Source organism: Bufo bufo, chromosome 10 (genome assembly GCF_905171765.1).
Source record: "Bufo bufo chromosome 10, aBufBuf1.1, whole genome shotgun sequence".
NCBI classification, from domain to species: domain Eukaryota; kingdom Metazoa; phylum Chordata; class Amphibia; order Anura; family Bufonidae; genus Bufo; species Bufo bufo.
In genome coordinates, this window is record NC_053398.1 from 82,033,626 (window position 1) to 82,048,742 (window position 15,117).

Below are 15,117 nucleotides of genomic sequence, written 5' to 3' on the forward strand. Positions count from 1 at the left end.
TAAAATCGAGTCCTCTCAGTGATGTTGTCAAGCTGTTAATAACGTTGTTGACAGATGTGGTGTGATGAGGAGAAGCTCCGTCCTGCCCCCAGCGAGCTCGGGCCGCCCATCTGCTCTATAAGCGGAATGCAGAGTCTGGCCTGGCAGCACGTTAAGCGGCTGCTGTGTCTGATGGGCTGGAGGCCTGACCTGCTGTGCGGGGCCATAGTGCTGACCTGCGCCCTCCTCGTGGCTCTCAGGTTCACCTGCAGGTAACTACCCGCCCCCAGTGCAAATTACTACTACTCTCATCCAAGTGAGGAAGGAGCCTGAGGTGTCAGCACATGTACACTGTATGTCATAGTCCTATATACTGTACATATATCATGGTCCTGTATACTGCATATACCATACTATACAGCTCATGTACACGGCATATGTAACATGGTATACAGCATTATTGGGGGGGGGGGAGCACTATGGGGGCATCTACTGGGGACTTTATGAAGCGGCTCCGCCTGGCTCCTAACTTTTTTAGCTGGCTCCTACATTCCAAGGTAATTTGTCAAGCCCTGATATAGGGGTTGTATGGCCGAGACGCCATTATGTGACAATCCTATGCTCCCCTCTCTGGTCTCTCTTCCTGGGAATAAATTTTGGAAGGAACATGGCATACGAACTTTGGGAGATGTGTATAGTGACAGAGTTTTTAACACTTTTGATGCTTTAAGCAATAGATACGACCTACCTAGAACAGCTTTTTATAGGTTTTTATAATAAAGACATGCTTTGCATTCCCACTTCAGTGCTACCCGAATTGACATATCCAACTATCCAATGATTGGAGTGATTCGCTCACAAGGTCCCCGTGGATTCATATCAGCATTATATACCCATTTACTGAGCACCAAGATACAATCTACCCCACTACTAGCCATTTCTAAATGGAAAGTTATAATACCAGAACTTAAAGATGGAGATAGATGATGTTTTGGAATCACCATCCTTGGTTTCTCCTGCTATTAATAATAGGTTCATAGTTATGCATTATACACCAATGTTATTTAACACCCTCGAGATTGTATACGATGGGCAGGCCATCACATTCAAGATGCCACAGGTTCGCTGCAGAAGGGGCTAACTTTTGGCATCTTATATGGGACTGCACATATATACAAGCATTCTGGAAGGAAATTACAGTTTTCTTGTCTCATTTACTGACTCTTCCCGTCCCTATGGATCCTATGTTGTGCCTATTTGGTACCATGGATGAGGTTATTTATACACATTACACCAGAATATTTTTGAGGGAAGTTTTATTTTTGGCACGGAAAGCCATAGCTATTAGGTGGATGAGAGATAGAACTCCCACAGTAAACCAGTGGAGGGTATTGGTGAATACGATAATACCGTATGAAAATATAGTATTCAAAAATCGAGGGTGTTCTAAGTTTCTGAAAGTCTGGGGACTGTGGTGCTCCTCTCCACAAACTTTGTACTCAGCCCATAGATTCACTGCATCCAGATAGACCATATATTGAAGTAAATATGTATAAGTCACTCATATGTGATCTGCTATATGTATACTAAATGTCATGCTCTTCCTGATTAAGAATGTAAAAACACAGTGCTGTACTTGATCTTTTTCAGAATTTTGGTATGTACAGTTCTGTATAATTCGGTACTATATACCTGTTCAATAAAACGAATAAAATAAATAAATAAATAAATACCAGATCAGTTATTCCGGATGATACCAGATGAGACAGATCCGGTATTTTACTGGATCCGTCTAACGGATCTGGAAAAAAATGCTTTCCGTTTGTATACGAATTGCCGGATTTCCCTATGGATTCTAAAAACGCTAGTGTGAAAGTACTCCAAGTATTTTCATTTTTAATCTTTCCCAGAGAACCCCTTAACGAAAGCCAGGTCACATAATACACATGACTGACACCATGTTTAGTCCTATCTAGCCCTCCTAAAGATGCATTTTACAGGACTAAAACGGACTGGACTTTTTTTCCCCCTTTAGGGAGACGCATATGCACAGGAACAAAGGAAAGCCAGCAGAATTTTATATAGACAATAGGATGTTGAACAATTTTCTAATTTACATCTATCATTAAAACTGGTATACCTCTTTAAGGGTGCTTAAAGGGGTTTTCTGGAATTTACATATTGATCAGACTCCTGGTACCCCCCACCAATAAGCTGCTCTGACGAGTGCTGCAGCTTCTTCACAGCGCCGTACATCATATCGTGGCTATACTTTGTATTGCAGCTCAGCCCCTTTTACTTTAATGGGGATAAGCTGCACCTCGGCTATGTGACTCCAGGTGGGAGGGGGAAGGGAAAGCTCATATTGAAGACCTGTCCCGAGGATAGGCCATTAATATGTAAATCCACAAAACCCCTTTAATGAGAGCAGATGTAACAAGTCAATCAGCACTAGTGTAAGGGGCTTTTACACTGCTTGATACAAACTGTATGGGGATAAAAGTTTATTCTGAGACCCACGGGAAGAAGAGAGGAGATAGATCAACGAGTGATTTGCTGCCATGTTTGAATGGGCCAATGATCTGGAACCAGCATTGTTATGAAGACTTCTTTGGCCGGTTATTGGCACATATAAAAAAGGTGTTAGACATAAGAACCCTCCAGGAATGGGTAGGGAAGAGAAAGAAGGCATTTTAGCACATACAAGATCATCAACACTCATTATTAGAGACGAAAGGTAATCTCTTACTTGACGCAATCCAGTCTTTTGTAAAAGAATTTAATAGCTCTAAAAAGAGAAGAAAAAATGAAAACCAATTAATTATATTCAACGTCCATCATCCAGAACAGAAATGCAAGGCTTTATCAGGTCACATCCACAATCCTACAGAAAGGCAGACACTGGAGACGGAGCACTAGCTGGAAAAGGTGGAGGTCCAGGCAAGAAAATATGGTATTTATATAGTAGATAAAATAAAAGGCACTTAATATATTGTCCATATTGCCTCCTTTGCTGGCTTGACCTTTTCCATCACATTATACACTGCTTGTATCCAGGGGTTACGACCACCCAGTAATCCAATAGCGGTGGACGTGCTTGCAAACTATAGGAAAGGGTGCTGGCCTCTGGTGGCTGGGACCGGGGGAGTACGCATAGGCTGGTGCTTTTTTTTCTATAGTGTGCAAGTACGGCCATGGCTGCTGGATTACAGGTGGTCGTAACCCCTGGATACAAGCAGTATATAAAGTGATGGACTTTATAGAGATAAGCCAGAAAAGGAGGCAATATAGACAGTCACAATACATTAGTAAGTGGTTTATATTAACTTAACATCTCTACATGATAAAAGCCATTTTCTGAAGTGAGGAGGACCTGTTACCACAAAATGGAATGCAGGGCAGATTTATATATATTTCTGAGGAAAAAGATTTAGTAAAACTTGTAAAATTATTCATTTATATATCTTTGCCATTTCTAACTTAAAGGGATTCTGTCACTTCTTTTTACCCTATAGAGATGCAGACATGCACGGCTAGATCGCCGCTAGCATGTCCGCAATATACCTGTCCCGTATCTCTAAGTGGTTTTATTGAGTGTAAAAAAATATTTGATAGAGATTGATATATATCAAACAAAAAAATCCACAGCAGCACTAGTCCAATAGCACGGATATATTTAGTATAATAATAATAATAATAATAAGTATATATATATTATAATATGTATGTTCAAAAGATGAGGCAGCACCGAGTCCTTCCACTCCCACAACATACAACCTATATATAGTAAGGAGCCCAAGGGGCTGTACTAACCGTTCTGGAGCCCAGCACTGCCTCTATCCACAAATCTCCTCCTTGCTCACGAACTCAGATCGCCCTAATCTCGCGATGCGCGAGCTTGCGCATGCGCAGTTCCTTCCCCGAGGCTGATGCCAGCACAGGGAAGGAACACTATGCCGGCACTGTGCATACGCGAGCTTGCGAGATTACAGCGATTTGACTTCGTGAGCAAGGAGGAGATTCGCAGGACGCAGGCGGTGCTGGGCTCCAGAACGGTTAGTGCAGCCCCTTGTGCTACTTACTAGACTGATTTACATATATATATATAAAATCATTTTTTACACACAATAAAACCACTCAGAGATATGAGACAGGTTTATTGCAGACATGGCAGCGGCGATCTAGCCGTGCATGTCCGCATCTCTATAGGGTAAAAAGAGGTGACAGAATCCCTTTAAAGGGATTGTGCGCTCAGTACGTATTGATGATCTATCCTACTGATGGCTAACCTCCGGAACTGTGGCGAAACTACAACTCCCAACATGCTCCATTCATTTCTATGGACTTCTGAGAACAGCCAAGCAAGTGAACATTTTGGAAGTCATAGTTTTGCCACAGCTGGAGTGCCGGAGGTTAGCCACAGAAGTTCGGGATCGGTGTTGTGTAAATTTTATTATTTTCCCTTTAACATGGCTATAATGGAAAATAATAGCATTCTTAATACAGAATGCTAGTAAATAATTTTTTTCCAGTTACAAAGCACGGGTTAACAGCCAAACCAAACTCAATATTTATGGCCCTGATTCTGTCGTTTACAGAAACACCCCATATGTGGTCGTAAACCGCTGTACGTCCCGCACCTGATAGTGTTGTACACCAGCAGTTCCGCCTCATACTTCTCCATAAGCTGCATTCCTCACTGGACTGACTAGGCATCAATTTACATAGTCTTTGCACAAACTGTACTGTAATCAATAAATGTCTCATGTTCTGGATTTGATATGTGCCGTTTCTCCTCTCTTTGCTGTCAGGTTAATGTGTATTCTGAGTCCTAGGTCTGTGGGCTGAGGATGAGGCTCACTAGAGATTAGCCGCGGCAGTGACCTGCTTACGTCATGAGAAATGACTTTCTGTGGTGATGCAGACTGGATGCTGACGTCAAAGGAGCCCAGCAGAGTATTGCAGGCCTGCAGAAGAGCCAGGAAGCAGGTAAGTCATCTTTCCTTTACAGGTCCATCTGAATGGGGAGGTTTACCAAACCCCCCCCCTCCCTTTCATTCTCGCACAACCCTTTTAATGATCAGGCATTTTTTCTGTGACGTAGCACACATGTAGTTTAATTTTTGAAAACATTTTTTAAACCCCTCCAGCCCTATTGTACTATGCATTCTGTATTCAGAATGCTATTATTTTCCCTTATAACCATGTTATAAGGAGAAATAATATAATCTACACTACAACTAACCCAAACCTGAACTTCTGTGAAGAAGTTCGGGTCTGGGTACCGCAGTCTGTTTTTTATCACGCGCGTGCAAAACACATTGCACCCGCGCGATAAAAACTTAACATCGGAACGCAATCAAAACTGACTGCAATTGCGTTCCTACTTGCGCGGGTTTGCCGCAATGCACCGGGACGCATCCGGACACGCCCGTGTGAAAGAGGCCTTATACTTTCTATTGGCACCATTTACGGTTGCATACAATGCAGTGGGGGAAAGAATTCCAAATGGGTGGAATTATAAAAAACAAAAAAAATGTAAAATAAAATAAATTCCGCCAGTTTTAAGGGTTTTGTTTTTATAGCAAAACCTGTTACTTTCATTTGCTGGGTCAGTACGATTACAACAATACCACATATGTATAGTTTTTTTTTCCATTGTCATTCTGACCCCCATAACATTTTTACATTTATGTGTGGGGGGGGCTCATTTTTTGTGGGGAAATCTGTACTATTTTATTGATACGATTTGGGGGTGTGAATAACTTTTTAATCACTTATTAATTTTTTTGTGGAAGAGGAAGTGACCAACAAATGGTGAATTGGCTATTTAGGTTTTTTTATTTTACTGTATGGGATAAATATTTTTATATTTTAAATAGTAGAGTCGTTCTCGCACGTGAGGATGCTCACGCAGGGCTCCAGACTAAAAAAAAAAAAAAAAAAATAATATCAAGGAGCCACTGGCTCCTAACCTGAGAAATTAACCACCTCAGCCCCCAGTGCTTAAACACCCTGAAAGACCAGGCCACTTTTTACACTTCTGACCTACACTACTTTCACCGTTTATTGCTCGGTCATGCAACTTACCACCCAAATGAATTTTACCTCCTTTTCTTCTCAATAATAGAGCTTTCATTTGGTGGTATTTCATTGCTGCTGACATTTTTACTTTTTTGTTATTAATCGAAATTTAACGATTTCTTTGCAAAAAAAATGACATTTTTCACTTTCAGTTGTAAAATTTTGCAAAAAAAACGAGATCCATATATAAATTTTGCTCTAAATTTATTGTTCTACATGTCTTTGATAAAAAAAAAATGTTTGGGTAAAAAAAAAATGGTTTGGGTAAAAGTTATAGCGTTTACAAACTATGGTACAAAAATGTGAATTTCCGCTTTTTGAAGCAGCTCTGACTTTCTGAGCACCTGTCATGTTTCCTGAGGTTCTACAATGGCCAGACAGTACAAACACCCCACAAATGACCCCATTTCGGAAAGTACACACCCTAAGGTATTCGCTGATGGGCATAGTGAGTTCATAGAACTTTTGATTTTTTGTCACAAGTTAGCGGAAAATGATGATTTTTTTTATTTTTTATTTTTTCTTACAAAGTCTCATATTCCACTAACTTGTGACAAAAAATAAAAAGTTCTATGAACTCACTATGCCCATCACGAAATACCTTGGGGTCTCTTCTTTCCAAAATGGGGTCACTTGTGGGGTAGTTATACTGCCCTGGCATTCTAGGGGCCCAAATGTGTGGTAAGGAGTTTGAAATCAAATTCTGTAAAAAATGACCAGTGAAATCCGAAAGGTGCTCTTTGGAATGTGGGCCCCTTTGCCCACCTAGGCTGCAAAAAAGTGTCACACATCTGGTATCTCTGTATTCAGGAGAAGTTGAGGAATGTGTTTTGGGGTGTCTTTTTACATATACCCATGCTGGGTGAGAGAAATATCTTGGTCAAATGCCAACTTTGTATAAAAAAATGGGAAAAGTTGTCTTTTGCCAAGATATTTCTCTCACCCAGCATGGGTATATGTAAAATGACACCCCAAAACACATTCCCCAACTTCTCCTGAGTACAGCGATACCACATGTGTGACACTTTTTTGCAGCCTAGATGCGCAAAGGGGCCCACATTCATTTTATGAGGGCATTTTTAGACATTTGGATCCCAGACTTCTTCTCACACTTTAGGACCCCTAGAATGCCAGGGCAGTATAAATACCCCACATGTGACCCCATTTTGGAAAGAAGACACCCCAAGGTATTCAATGAGGGGCATGGCGAGTTCATAGAATTTTTTTTTTTTTTGGCACAAGTTAGCAGAAATTGATATATTTTTTTTTTTTCTCACAAAGTCTCCCTTTCCGCTAACTTGGGACAAAAATTTCAATCTTTCATGGACTCAATATGCCCCTCACGGAATACCTTGGGGTGTCTTCTTTCCGAAATGGGGTCACATGTGGGGTATTTATACTGCCCTGGCATTCTAGGGGCCCTAAAGCGTGAGAAGAAGTCTGGAATATAAATGTCTAAAAAATTTTACGCATTTGGATTCCGTGAGGGGTATGGGGAGTTCATGTGAGATTTTATTTTTTGACACAAGTTAGTGGAATATGAGACTTTGTAAGAAAAAAAAAATAATAATTTCCGCTAACTTGGGCCAAAAAAATGTCTGAATGGAGCCTTACAGGGGGGTGATCAATGACAGGGGGGTGATCAGGGTGTCTATATGGGGTGATCACCCCCCTGTCATTGATCACCCCCCTGTAAGGCTCCATTCAGATGTCCGTATGTGTTTTGCGGATCCGATCCATGTATCCGTGGATCCGTAAAAATCATACGGACATCTGAATGCAGCATGACAGGGGGGGTGATCAATGACAGGGGGGTGATCAGGGAGTCTATATGGGGTGATCACCCCCCCTGGAAAGCTCCAGGGAGACGCCTGTATGTGTTTTGCGGATCCGATCCATCTATCAGTGGATCCGTAAAAATCATGCGGACGTCTGAATGGAGCTTTACAGGGGGTTGATCAATGACAGGGGTGTAATCAATGACAGGGGGGTGATCAGGGAGTCTATATGGGGTGATCACCACAGTCATTGATCACGCCCCTGTAAGGCTTCATTCAGACGTCCGTATGCTTTTTGCGGATCCGATCCATCTATCAGTGGATCCGTAAAAATCATGCGGACATCTGAATGGAGCTTTACAGGGGGTTGATCAATGACAGGGGGGTGATCAGGGGTGATCAAGGGTGAATAAGGGGTTAATAAGTGACGGGGGGGGGGTGTAGTGTAGTGTAGTGGTGCTTGGTGCTACTTTACTGAGCTGCCTGTGTCCTCTGGTGGTCGATCCAAACAAAGGGGACCACCAGAGGACCAGGTAGCAGGTATATTAGACGCTGTTATCAAAACAGCGTCTAATATACCTGTTAGGGGTTAAAAAAAACACATCTCCAGCCTGCCAGCGAACGATCGCCGCTGGCAGGCTGGAGATCCACTCTCTTACCTTCCGTTCCTGTGTGCGCGCGTTCACAGGAAATCTCGCGTCTCGCGAGAGGACGCGCCGGCGCGTCCGCCCAGAAGAGCAGGGCCGCCGCAAAGACGCAATCCTGCGTACGGCGGTCCTGAGGAGGTTAAGGAGCCAAATTTAAAATACATATAATTTAAAAAATAAATAAATAAATACACGTCTTACCTAGGGTTGTCACGATACCAAAATTTTGACTCGATTTCGATACCATAAAAAAGTATTGCGATACTCGATACCACGTGAAAAAAATTAAAAACACCAAAAAAGCCGCGTGCATACCAGATTTTATGGAACATCTGGACCATAATAGAACAGTCCTAACCGAATTTGTCGGGACAAGGTGACCAAAAAAATTGCACTCTTTTTTTTCTGTTACGGCGTTCACCGCATAGGAGATATTTTTAAATATTTTAACCCCTTAAGAACTCAGCCCCATTTCACCTTAAGGACTTTTTTTGCAAATCTGACCAGTGTCACTAAGTGCTGATAACTTTAAAACACTGACTTATCTAGGCCATTCTGAGATTGTTTTTCCGTCACATATTGTACTTCATGACACTGGTAAAATGAAGTAAAAAAAAAAATCATTTTTATTTATCAAAAAATACCAAATTTACCAAAATTTTGTAAAAAATTGCAAATTTCCAAGTTTTAATTTCTCTTCTTCTATAATAGATAGTAATGCCTCCAAAAATAGTTATTACTTTACATTCCCCATATGTCTACTTCATGTTTGGATCATTTTGGGAATGATATTTTATTTTTTTGGGATGTTACAAAGCTTAGAAGTTTAGAAGGGACCAGTTCAGGTCTGAAGTCACTTTGCGAGGCTTACATAATAGAAACCACCCAAAAATGACCCCATTCTAGAAACTACACCCCTCAAGGTATTCAACTGATTTTACAAACTTTGTTAAGCCTTTAGGTGTTCCACAAGAATTAATGGAAAATAGAGATACAATTTAAAAATTTCACTTTTTTGGCAGATTTTCCATTAAAAAATTTTTTTTACAATAACAAAGCAAGGGTTAACAGCCAAACCAAACTCAATATTTATGGCCCTGATTCTGTAGTTTACAGAAACACCCCATATGTGGTCGTAAACTGCTGTACGGGCACACGGCAGGGCGCAGAAGGAAAGGAATGCCATACGGTTTTTGGAAGGCAGATTTTGCTGGACAGTTTTTTTTTTTACACCATGTCCCATTTGAAGCCCCCCTGATGCGCCCCTAGAGTAGAAACTCCAAAAAAATGACCCCATTTTAGAAACTACGGGATAGGGTGGCAGTATTGTTGGTACTAGCTTAGGGTACATATGATTTTTGGTTGCTCTATATTACACTTTTTGTGAGGCAAGGTAACAAGAAATAGCTGTTTTGGCACCGTTTTCATTATTTTTTTTATTTACAACATTCATCTGACAGGTTAGATCATGTGGTATTTTTATAGACCAGGTTGTCACAGATGCGGCGATACCAAATATGTATACTTTTTTTATGTATGTTTTACACAATGATTTCTTTTTTGAAAACAAAAAAAGAAAAAAATCATGTTTTAGTGTTTCCATAGTCTGAGAGCCATAATTTTTTCAGTTTTTGGGCGATTACCTTGGGTAGGGTATGATTTTTGCGGGATGAGATGATGGTTTTATTGGCACTATTTTGGGGTGCGTGTGACTTTTTGATCGCTTGCTATTACACTTTTTGTGATGTAAGGTGACAAAAAAGGGGTTAGGTCATGTGATATGTTTACAGAGCCGGTCGATACGGATGCGGCGATAGCTAATATGTAAAAAAAAAAAAAAAAAAATCCTATTTTTTACTTTATTTGGAGAAAATGACGTTTGTGTATATTTTTACTTGAAGCTTTTAAAAAAAAATTGGGGAGGGGGGGGGACTTTATTTTTTCAACTTTTTATTTTACTTTATTTTTTGTCCCACTTTGGGACTTCAACTTTTGGGCGTGGCGTGGTGATATGTAATTTTTTTTATTGTTTATATATTCAATATGTAAAATTGGGCAAGGGAGTGATTTAACCCCTTAAGGACTTCGGTACGCCCTATTTCCCAAATCCTTAAGGACTCAGGATGTACCGGTACGTCCTAAGTTTAAATCGCGATTGCGGCGCCGCAGGGGTTAATCGGAACAGGACCCCCCCGCATCGGCGATCGCAGAAAACCGCAGGTCAATTCGTGCAGCGCGCCCCCCCCCCCCCCCCACCCGAAAGGCTGTCCGGGCATGCTGGGAGTTGTAGTTTTGCAACAGCTGGAGGCACACTGGTTGGGAAACACTGCCCTAGAGAACATAAAAAACTATGGCTCTCAGACTTGAGACACGGAAACTATTATTTTTTTTCCCCCCAAAAAATATTTGTTTTAGCGCAGGCATCCTCAAACTGCAGCCCTTCAGATGTTGTAAATCTATAACTCCCAGCATGCCCAGACAACCTACAGCCATCAGCAGGGCATGGTGGGAATTGTAGTTTTACAACATCTGGAGGGCCGCAGTTTGAGAATGCCTGCTTAGGCCCCTTTCACACGGTAGAGTATTCCGCGCGGATGCGATGCGTGAGTTGAACGCATTGCACCCGCACTGAATACCGACCCATTCACTTCTATGGGGCTGTTCACATGAGCGGTGATTTTCTCGCATCACTTGTGAATTGCGTGAAAATCACAACATGCTCTATATTCTGCGTTTTTCACACAACGCAGGCCCCATAGAAGTGAAAGGAGTTGTGTGAAAATCGCAGAATATAGAGACCCGATCATTATTATTTTCTCTTATAATATGGTTATAAGGGAAAATAGCAGCATTCTGAATACAGAATGCAAAGTAAAATAGGGTGGAGGGGTTAAAAAAATAAAATAAAAATTTAACTCACCTTAGTCCACTTGATCGCGTAGCCGGCATCTCCTTCTGTCTCCTTTGTTGAATAGGACCTGTGGGTGGATTAAATACAGTTACAGGACCTTTGATGACGTCACTCCGGTCATCAAATGGTACGTCACATGATCTTTTACCATGGTGATGGACCATGTGTTGACCGGAGTGATGTCATCAAAGGTCCTGTAACTGTATTTAATGCTCACCACAGGTCCTATTCAACAAAGGAGACAGAAGGAGATGCCGGGCCGCGATCAAGTGGACTAAGGTAAGTTAAAAAAAATATATATATTTTTTTAACCCCTCCAGCGCTGTTTTACTGTGCATTCTGTATTCAGAATGCTAATATTTTCCCTTATAACCGTGTATTATTTTATACAATCTACAGAACACCGATCCCAAGCCCGAACTTCTGTGAAGAAGTTCGGGTTTGGGTACCAAACATGCGCGATTTTTCTCACGCACGTACAAAACGTTTTACACTCACGCGGAAAAATCGCGGGTGTTCCCGCAACGCACCCGCACATTTTCTCGCAACGCCCGTGTGAAACCAGCCTTAGTGTCTCCAAAGTTTGAGAGCCATACATATTGGGCATCGCCGCGTACGTAAAAATCTTCTCTATAAAAGTAACATGTAACCCAACCCCCCCGGATGAACAGCGTTAAAAAAAAAAAAAAAAAACACGTGTAAAAAAAGCCATTTTTTGTCACCTAACATCACAAAAAGTGTAATAGCAAGCGATCAAAATGTCTTATGCACCCCCAATTAGTGCCAATAAAACCGCCATCTCATCCCGCAAAAAATGAGCCCCTACATTAGATAGTCGCCCAAAAAAAAAAAAAAAAAAAAAAAAACAACTGTAGCTCCCAGGCTATGGAGATACAAAAATTATTTTTTTGGTTCCTAAAATGATATAGTGTAAAATCTAAATACATTTTAAAATGTAGACATATTAGGTATTGCCGCGTCCGTAAGAATCTGCCCTATAAAAATAACATTTGACCAAACCCCTCGGATGAACAGCGTTAAAAATATAAAATAAAAACGGTGCCAAAACACAAATTTTTGGGCAAAATTTCCATTTGAATCCTTTTTTTCCCGGTAATAAAGCAAGGGTTAACAGCCAAACAAAACTCAATATTAATGGCCCTGATTCTGTAGTTTGCAGAAACACCCCATATGTGGTCGTAAATGGCTATATAGCCACACGGCAGGGCGTAGAACAAAGGGAACTCGATATGGTTTCTGGAAGGCAGATTTTGATGGACTGGTTTGTTTGACACCATTATTCACCCCTAAAATAGTCCCAAAACAACAACCACCTTATCCCGTAGTTTCCTAGATGGGGTCACTTTTATGGAGTTTCTACTCTAGGGGCGCATCAGGGGGCTTGAAAGGGTACATGGTGTAAATAAACCAGTCCAGCAAAATCTGCCTTCCAAAAACCATATGGCGTTCCCCTTCTTCTATGTACTGCCGTCAGGGGCGGGCTGGGCCGGGGGGCAGGGAGGCAATTGCCCCCCAGGCCGCCCTAAAAAAAAAAAAAAACGGCCGCTGGGCCGTCTTTAACAAATATTTATTTATTTATTTATTCCTCAGGGCCGCACCGCCGATCACCACAGGCGGCGCGGCCCTGGATGTAATTGCGGCGGCGGTGGTGGCGGCGGGCAGTAGGAAGCGCTCATCTCCATATTCATCTGTATCGCCGTCCTCAGGACAGTGATACAGATGGCTGTGCTGTGGGGCAGGGAGAGTCGTGTCCCTCCCCTGTTCTTCTGATAGGCCGCAGGCACTAATGCCTGCAGCCTATCAGAGGCCGGCTCAGGCAGCGCAATGACGTCATTATCATCGCGCCGCCTGAGCCGGGCAGCACACAGCAGGGACACAGGCCGGAAGAGGCCTGCATCGCATCGCTGCTGATGGAGGTAAGTATTAGTGTGGTTTTTTTTTTTGGCTATGGGGGGGGGGGAGCTGGCACTATGGCTATGGGGGGGGGGGGAGCTGGCACTATGGCTATGGGGGGGGAGCTGGCACTATGGCTATGGGGGGGGGAGCTGGCACTATGGCTATGGGGGGGGAGCTGGCACTATGGCTATGGGGGGGGGAGCTGGCACTATGGCTATGGGGGGGGGGAGCTGGCACTATGGCTATGGGGGGGGGGGGAGCTGGCACTATGGCTATGGGGGGGGGGGGAGCTGGCACTATGGCTATGGGGGGGGGGGAGCTGGCACTATGGCTATGGGGGGGGAGCTGGCACTATGGCTATGGGGGGGGAGCTGGCACTATGGCTATGGGGGGGGAGCTGGCACTATGGCTATGGGGGGGGAGCTGGCACTATGGCTATGGGGGGGGAGCTGGCACTATGGCTATGGGGGGGGAGCTGGCACTATGGCTATGGGGGGGGAGCTGGCACTATGGCTATGGGGGGGGGAGCTGGCACTATGGCTATGGGGGGGGAGCTGGCACTATGGCTATGGGGGGGGAGCTGGCACTATGGCTATGGGGGGGGAGCTGGCACTATGGCTATGGGGGGGGTGCTGGCACTATGGCTATGGGGGGGGAGCTGGCACTATGGCTATGGGGGGGGAGCTGGCACTATGGCTATGGGGGGGGAGCTGGCACTATGGCTATGGGGGGGGAGCTGGCACTATGGCTATGGGGGGGGGGCTGGCACTATGGCTATGGGGGGGGAGCTGGCACTATGGCTATGGGGGGGGAGCTGGCACTATGGCTATGGGGGGGGAGCTGGCACTATGGCTATGGGGGGGGAGCTGGCACTATGGCTATGGGGGGGGAGCTGGCACTATGGCTATGGGGGGGGAGCTGGCACTATGGCTATGGGGGGGGAGCTGGCACTATGGCTATGGGGGGGGAGCTGGCACTATGGCTATGGGGGGGGAGCTGGCACTATGGCTATGGGGGGGGAGCTGGCACTATGGCTATGGGGGGGGAGCTGGCACTATGGCTATGGGGGGGGAGCTGGCACTATGGCTATGGGGGGGGAGCTGGCACTATGGCTATGGGGGGGGAGCTGGCACTATGGCTAGGGGGGGGGAGCTGGCACTATGGCTATGGGGGGGGAGCTGGCACTATGGCTATGGGGGGGGAGCTGGCACTATGGCTATGGGGGGGGAGCTGGCACTATGGCTATGGGGGGGGAGCTGGCACTATGGCTATGGGGGGGGGGCTGGCACTATGGCTATGGGGGGGGAGCTGGCACTATGGCTATGGGGGGGGAGCTGGCACTATGGCTATGGGGGGGGAGCTGGCACTATGGCTATGGGGGGGGAGCTGGCACTATGGCTATGGGGGGGGGAGCTGGCACTATGGCTATGGGGGGGGAGCTGGCACTATGGCTATGGGGGGGGAGCTGGCACTATGGCTATGGGGGGGGAGCTGGCACTATGGCTATGGGGGGGGGAGCTGGCACTATGGCTATGGGGGGGGAGCTGGCACTATGGCTATGGGGGGGGAGCTGGCACTATGGCTATGGGGGGGGAGCTGGCACTATGGCTATGGGGGGGGAGCTGGCACTATGGCTATGGGGGGGGAGCTGGCACTATGGCTATGGGGGGGGAGCTGGCACTATGGCTATGGGGGGGGAGCTGGCACTATGGCTATGGGGGGGGAGCTGGCACTATGGCTATGGGGGGGGAGCTGGCACTATGGCTATGGGGGGGGAGCTGGCACTATGGCTATGGGGGGG

At 44.6% G+C, this 15,117-nt stretch overlaps 1 protein-coding gene across 3 annotated transcripts in view; it reads right to left on the reverse strand.

Moving 5' to 3' along the window:
- Window positions 1-15,117, reverse strand: part of RELA (RELA proto-oncogene, NF-kB subunit) — a 130,705-nt gene that overhangs the window by 100,779 nt on the left and 14,809 nt on the right. For 2 of the 3 annotated variants that reach the window (XM_040409478.1, XM_040409477.1), the window contains exon 2: window positions 2,729-2,767. The exons of the other annotated variant lie outside the window; for it this stretch is intronic. In XM_040409478.1, the coding sequence (XP_040265412.1) occupies window positions 2,729-2,767 (39 nt within the window). The remainder of the gene's footprint in view (window positions 1-2,728; window positions 2,768-15,117) is intronic. 3 annotated transcript variants of the gene reach the window in all.